At 44.2% G+C, this 7,856-nt stretch overlaps 1 protein-coding gene across 1 annotated transcript; it reads left to right on the plus strand.

The window, feature by feature from the left end:
- Positions 1-269: 269 nt before the first annotated feature.
- Positions 270-5,600, plus strand: rhoua (ras homolog family member Ua). Its single transcript, XM_061228904.1, has 3 exons — positions 270-866; positions 1,463-1,521; positions 3,387-5,600. The coding sequence occupies exons 1-3, from the start codon at positions 617-619 to the stop codon at positions 3,828-3,830; spliced, it is 753 nt and encodes a 250-aa protein (XP_061084888.1). The 5' UTR covers positions 270-616; the 3' UTR covers positions 3,831-5,600.
- Positions 5,601-7,856: the final 2,256 nt, after the last annotated feature.

Here is a 7,856-nt window from a genome sequence, read left to right on the forward strand (position 1 = left end):
ACCACAACGTGTGTCTTTAGCTGGGCAATCACGGAAATGAAAGTAAGTGTTCCACTTAATAAGTCTGCAAAAAAATATCAACTGACCTGAAAGTTCTTCAAAAAAAATTTGTTTTACTATCAACAGTTTTTCCAGGGGGTGCAACGATACGCGTTCTTGGCGAAGGAATGTTTTTTCAAGCTGCTGGCAGACTATTGGTCAGCGAAATGAAGCAATCTTTATCTGAGTCGCTTAGGTTTACAATGATGTCATGCTGCTCCAGGGTAATAGGCTACGGTGAGGCTGGAGTAGGAGAGATTACTAGAATTGTACTTGATTTGACCGATATTGTATACGACTAAACGCAATTGAAGGGCTACATAAACTGAACTCTTCTTTTTGGATTTTCGCTAACGGATTGTGTTTCTCATTTTAAATGGATTTTAATCGTAATCACCCTGGCTGTCCTTATGTTAGAGAAGTGTTTTTCCAACAAGCGAAAGGTATCGGGAACTAGATCTTGGCATGCAACTGTCCCGATGAAACCCCCTCTGATGTCAGAGTACGGGATCCGAGTCGGCTCGGGAAAACTGGATTAATTTGTCTAGTTGAACCTCTGGAGCGACAGACCTATGCGATGCCTCCACAGGGTGTAGGAGAATACAAATCTGTTTCTGCATCGGACGCGCCCCCGGTCCCCCCACGGCGGGTTCGGAGTAGAGATCAGCCCAGGGGCGCGAGGTGTCGGTCGGGGTCTGCAGCAGAGCGTAAAGTTAAGTGTGTCCTAGTCGGTGATGGAGCCGTGGGAAAAACGAGCCTTGTCGTTAGCTATACAACAAATGGATATCCAACGGAATATGTGCCTACTGCTTTCGATAACTTTGCAGGTAATTGTGGAAATTTACATAAAAACATACAGATCATTGTGCTACATAACCGGAAAATTCATATTTGTATTAATAATCGACTTCATTATTATATTTACCAGTTCAGTTGGTTGTGAACGTATCTTGTTCAATAGCAAATTGGCAAGGAGGTTCAGTGGATAAAGGCAGTGCTGAAGTTTTCCATTAAAAATTCTGCAACTGGCCTACTTTAGGTTTTATATTTGCCTACCAGTTTGTATGTCTGGTTTCAGAAGACTTAGTTTTTTTAGTCTTCTCTGACATACACATACTGAGCTTATTAGACTGATTGGCAAGTAGTGAGATATATAGATTGTGCCGGAGTGTGCTATATACGTAAGTTCATCTGGGTGTTCTTACCATCACCTGTCTCTGTATTATTTGTTCTAAAATATAGCCTACTGTACACTTGTATATTTATCAGAAAGTGGTAGCCTACAATTGGAAAAAAAAAATATTTATGTGATTTATTTATTTATTTATTTATTTACCTGCATATATGTGTAGCCTACAAGAAGAGTAACCGTGGGAGTAACAGCATTGTAACTGTAGTATTTTTCTGTTTTTCCTTGGTCCAGCGGTTGTGGCAGTTGATGGGAAGCCAGTGAGACTCCAACTCTGTGACACAGCTGGACAGGTCTGTTCAGCACAACATCCCTTTCATGTTGTAATATTTTAGTATTACTGCTGTGGGGTGCAATAATGTTGGAAAGGGGCACTGTCTGGGGCAGGCTAAACCCGAGGAGCCAGGTGAGTACAGATGAATGTATCAAGGTAGATTTGTTTGACTCTCTAAGACACAGCAGAAGCAGAACAGGTGTGTGTGTGTGTGTGTGTGTTGGGGGGCAGCAGATGAGGGGTACTGAGCAGCGTTTGAGGCCGGGCACAGCTGGGGAGAGTCAGAGGAAGCACAAGATGACTGTTTTCTGGAGGAGGTGAGGCTGCTGGAAGGAGAGAGCTGGGAGGCAACAGGCCAAGGCGCTTTTGAGCAGCTCTGTCTAGACACAGCAAAATCTGGGCTGGAGGCAAAGAAAGGGCCTAGTTTTCCCTGGAACAGGGAACGTGAGTCACTGCAGATAAAGGCCAAATACAGCATGACACCTAAACCATCACTGCCATTTTTATCATGTGCGGGGCTGCTCTGCTACGGAGGGGATTTGTAAGCCTGCTCAGTGCTAGAAATGAATTATTTTTTATCTGTGAGACTTAATGATACTGAAATCAAAGCATATTGAAATGATTATGTCAAATAAACTGAACTTAACAGGGAAACCATAAACACAGGTGGAAGGAACTGGTTGAAATCTTTGGAAATAAAAAAGAGATTGCATCAAAATTCACTGCCAGTTGATAAATTGTGACCAACCTAACTAAGGAACCATGACTGAATGGTTTGAATATAACTGCAGCTTTATCAGGACAGTGAGGAACAGTGACTCGATGGATATATTTGATCAGTATTTCTGTGGCCTCTGTGATTGGTCTCCCCAGCAACGATGTGGGCAGAGCATTGGCTGGTCGAACCCTTTCTCTGCTTTTCACATCTGAAGTGTTTCCAGGCTGAGAGTTTGATTTGATGGCTCTTTGCTGACAGTGTTGCACAGAATGGCCTAATCATGGCTCTTATTGTGGGCACAGCCGTTCAGGAATGAATAAATGGCTCTTTCCCTATGGTGGGAGACAAATGACTTTCCTCTCAGGAAGCAACGGCAATGCCAGCAGAAAACGAGTGAGATGAAGATAAAGAGTTCCAGAAAGCCAGACGCATGCTGTGCTAGCTGAAATGACAGTGGATATGAATGTTTGATATCGAATGGCTACAATGCTGTGTAACTCCCTAGATGGAAGGATTAAAGACACATTACTGTAGATAAGAGCTCTCGAGGGTGTCAGCGGTCCCCTGGGTCTCTCTTTATCACTGAGAGCGGCTGTAATCCAGCACAGTTAAAGAACTCTGTTCTGCTTCTGTTCCCCGAGCTGCCTTCTCCTCTCATCATCTGTGTCCTAAATGCCTCCGCCAAATGGTTTCTGATCCTGATCATGATAATTCCACTTCAAAGCCATGCTTCTTAATGTGCAATGTTATGTCTCTGGAGTCTGGCATCATAACCTGACCAGACTCTTCTGCACATGTGTGCAGGTGTGCACAGGTGTGTGTGCTTCTGTGTAAATTTGTGCTGGTGTATGTAAATGTGCAGGTGGGTGCAGGTTTTTGTAAATGTATGCAGGTATGTGTATACGTGTAAATGTGTGCAGGTGTGTGTAAACGTGTGTAGGTGTGTGCAGGTGTGTGTAAATGTGTGCAGGTGTGTGTAAATATGTGTAGGTATGTGCAGGTGTGTACAAATGTGTGTAGGTGTGTGTAAATGTGTGTAGGTGTGTGCAGGTGTGTGTAAATGTATGCAGGTGTGTGTAAACGTGTGTAGGTGTGTGCAGGTGTGTGTAAATGTGTGCAGGTGTGTTCAGGCATAAATGAGCGCCGTCTTGTCATCCTCCCTGCAGGATGAGTTTGATAAGCTCCGCCCACTCTGCTACACCAATGCTGACGTCTTCCTGCTGTGCTTCAGCGTGGTTAGTCCCGCCTCCTTCCAGAACGTGGCGGAGAAGTGGGTCCCGGAGGTCCGACGGCACCGCCCGCGCGTGCCCATGGTGCTGGTGGGCACGCAGTCGGACCTGCGGCAGGACGTTAAGGTCCTCATCGAACTCGCCAAATACCGGGAGAGACCCGTGGACCCAGCAGACGCTCAGTTCTGTGCTCAGGACATCGGGGCGGTCTCTTACGTGGAGTGTTCATCGCTGACCCAGAAGAACCTGAAGGAGGTGTTCGACGTGGCCATTCTGGCGAGCATCCAGCACGGCGACAGCCAGCAGCCGAAGAAGAGGACTCCCCAAAAAATGAGGAAGCTCTCCGAGTCCTGGTGGAAAAAGTACTGCTGCCTCGCTTAGCCCTCAGTGAAGATTTCCTGCAACCTCACCTGTGCTGAGACTAGCCTGTACTGAGACCCATCTCTGCTGATATCTCACTTGCTGTGAATAGCAGGAGTTAGAATAGGAGGTGCCCATGTAGGAGAAGGGTGATGTGGATGTGCCACAGTGATAGGGTATGCCTCATGATCCTCCATGAACAGCAAACCTCTCCACATTTGCCAATGAACAGAATGTTTGAACTATGTTGGTTGAACTCTCTGAGAAATTGTTGTTGCTGTTGTTGACCTGGTTGTTTGACCTGAACTTTAATTTGGACCACTGTGGGAGTTCCTACAGCTAGTGTGAGAAACAGCATAATATTAGACATAAGATTTGTAACGAACTGTGACTGAGCATCTTCAAGAGATTGGGAGATCCTCAGCTAAAATTAGTGCCTAATTTGATACAATTTCAGAAGTAGTCTAGTCAGAAGTTGACAAGAATATTTTTTAATTTTCTGTACTACCGTCAGCTGTATATGGTTTCAATGTGAAGTTCGCAAACTGATGAAGCCATGGTGGTCTACAGCATTTCGTTGTTGTTGCTCCTTGTTGATGTTCTCTCTGTTCTTCCAGACAGTTTTTTCTCATGGTCCTTTGACTTAACCGGTCTTGGATATCACCAGAGTGTCATATGTGTGTACTTCTTAATCTTCCACCTTATCATTTCTATTGAAAAGGTAATTTTCCAAATCAGATAACAACTGTGGTCTCATATGCTCATACTCTGTGGTCATAAGGGTTAGAACACATGCACAAGCTCCTTCCCCTGTGACTCTCCCTAACTGAATTCCATATATCACCAGCACATAAGTCAACTTAAATGTATGTTTGTTGAAGTAAAATTCAATTGTATAACAGCAATCCTTTATTGGGGGATTGTACAGTATCTGAGCCAGTTAGTTCTGTATGAAGCTTATTTGAAAAGATGTTTGGGTTAGGGCACAGGTACAAAATAATGACAGCTTTCATCATCATCATTCACGATGGCATTTTATACAGAAGATTAAGAAAAATATGGAGCAATATATTTTTATAACTTATCTGTTATTCACAGGGGCACTTACATTTTCTTAAAGTAAGTTATTTCAAAAAGACATGCTAATCTCCATGGCGCTTTTTCCTGAATACATGAAAAATAATTGTACTGTTTACAAGAACTGCATGGGCATGTGATATGGGTCAATCAGCACAGCGCATAAGAGACCTTCCATGGGAGGGCCTGTGAATTGACCAGCTGATTGCTCTCTGAAAGTGACAGCAGCACTCAGTCAGTGGCATGGAGCCCATATGCAGGGTGCTAGCACCACTGGACTGCTGTCTGCTTCAGGGAAATTCTTCTGCACCCTGTAGAGAAATCGCATGTCTTCTACAATGTGACATTCTCAGAGCAGGGGACATTTCTTCCTATGTGCCTTTGCAACAAGAACCAATTCCACCCTGACCCTGAAACATACTGTATTGTTTTCCTCGGTTTGAGCTTACAGCTCATTCCCGGAAAAGGCTGAAGTTAAAGGATCCACATTCAGGAGCCAGTGGGGAATATGAGACTGGAATAACAACCTGCACTGACTTACAGGCCAGAACACCGAGCCGCCTGTACTATGTTACTCCTGTGAAAATAAATGTTTGTATCTGTGCTAGCTGTGCCTGTCCAAAAGTGCCATGTATTTTCTTAACCTGCAAAACCATCCCTAAAAAACAATACAAGTAGAAGTTCACAAAATAAATGGGTCAACATTTCTACTGATGATGATGTTTGTTTCATCTGGTAATCTTAAACCAAGATGGCATATTTATAGAGCAAAACCATTCTAAAGGTTAAGTGCTTTTAATCTTCAAATTTAGTACAAGTCATTTACACTTTATTGGTAGGAGTGGAGATATTTATAATATGATAAATGTACTTTTGTCAGAACGTATCTGCAGAATGCATCCAGCTGTCCCCTCAAGACCTTTAGAAGCAGAACTCTTCCAGTGTGAAAGCATGAGTCAGTAAGTAGCACACATCTGACTGAACCGCTAAAAACAAAACAAAATGGGCAGTTAAGTAGACTCATAATAAGAGGTTTTCTCCAGGATTAGGAGAATAACTCCCAACACTGGAAGATAAGAGATGATAAGATTTTAAAGCAGTTCCAGAGGTTGAAACCACAACTGGGGAAATGCCTAGCCATCAGGAGTATCAGAGTATGGTTCACTTATCTGATTAAGGGATAAAACAGTGATGACCCCCCATAAGTGTTCACAAAAGCTGTTTGACATGGACAAATTTACCATGGCTAGTACCAATAAATAAGTAAAATATAGAGAAACATTCTATGGAAGTCTAATGTCGGCACAAATTCCCCCAGTGTTTACTGCACTGATCAAAATAGTAAATTTCATATTGTCAATAATTCACTGGAGTGATTTTTCGGTGTCTGAATACTGCTGCAGCATTGGACCATGAGGGGTGTTGCCAGTGAATGTATGTGAGGGGCGGAGGGTGGGGGGCAGAGACGGTAATTATATCTGACAGCCAGTATGCAGGCAGGTAGTTAATAACAGTTGACCGCAGAACAGGTTGTGTGTGTGAGAGAGAACGAGACAAAGAGAGGTGGAGCTCTTTACTTAAAATTTTTTTTTTTTTTTTTCTAAGCCAGCTGCTATGGGTCCATTGTCAAGTTCCTGCCAAAAAACAAAGCACAAACCATCATTGTGGCCTCAAAACACAGATAATTATGTGCAGCTGTTTGCCAAATACAAGGGCTGATTCTTTTATTGAGCTGGATTTCCCTGTTAAACCATCCTCTTCTTCCCTCTTCCTCTCCTTCAGCAGGGAGCCTCAGATCTGTTGTTTTTTCTCTTGAGGGTGACGGAGGGCTTTTGTTCATTTGGCAGCATGTGCTAGTGCCATGCAGAGTGTTTACTGTACTTGGAAGGATTACAAAGAGAACACCCCCCCCCATCATTTTAACACAAGTCACAAACACAGGCCCTGGAGGGGGGGTCTGAGGGGGGGGTCCTGTGCTGGCGTCATCTGCATGCTGCCAGAAAACCTCTCCCAGAATCTGGCCCCAGGAGTTTTGTGAAGGACAAGGTTTTGCTCAGACAAGTGGAGCATCCTTAACTCTTTGAAAAGTAGTTTTTTTTTGTTACGTCCTTTTTAAACAATTTTTGTAACAAGTCAGCGTTATAGGGCCCCAATTTGTTCAGTTGCCTGCAGTGACTGTTATTACACCAACATTAGAATGTTAATTTAAGAACATTGTAATCACAGAACTGTGATCTTAGGGAATGTCCATTTAGACAAGAAGCACTGCACTGCACAGGACAGAGCTCCCAATGACAGGATGCTGAAAGGCCTGGTGGCTGGAAACCGGGACAAGATGGGAACGCGAGACGAGCTGACTGGCTGGCCGACGGAGAGATAGAGGGAAGCAGCAGCGTCCTAATCGGAAACGTTTATCAGGCTCGAACAAAGAATGTAAGCAGCAGAGAGCAGCTGCTGACCGACCCGTTCCTCCCTTCCTCTCTTCAGACCCCTCCCCTCTGTCCCCCACAGATCCCTGGCGCCGCTCCAGAACCTCCGTCTTGTTTTTGCATTTTCTGCGCCCACACAGACGTGAAAGGGAACTGTACGTGGGAAGGTTAGCTGACCGCCCTTCGCTCAAATCCGTAAATGCTGAAAGCTACCAAGCATCTCCCGAGAAAAGTAGGGAAAAGTGTAGGAACGTTTTAACTGAGCTGATAGAAGGGCTGATGGTGAAGATTTCCATATTCTGGTTTTTTTAATTGCTTTTATTTTGGGGGGGGGGGGGGGGGGGTGAAGTGGCCACATTGATCGACATAGCTCATGCAGCTGGAGACCTAAGTGGGACAGCATGACTGAAGTATTTACTGTGAGTGTGAAACATCTGTGCTTTGCTTTCAGTGACCTGGCTAATTACCCTGTTCTGTATTAGCTGTACCCCTTTTTCAGACTGAAAGCAGCTGGCTCATCACTAACTAGATCATTTGGAGC

The sequence above is a fragment of the Conger conger genome, chromosome 18, assembly GCF_963514075.1.
Source record: "Conger conger chromosome 18, fConCon1.1, whole genome shotgun sequence".
In the NCBI taxonomy this organism is placed as follows: domain Eukaryota; kingdom Metazoa; phylum Chordata; class Actinopteri; order Anguilliformes; family Congridae; genus Conger; species Conger conger.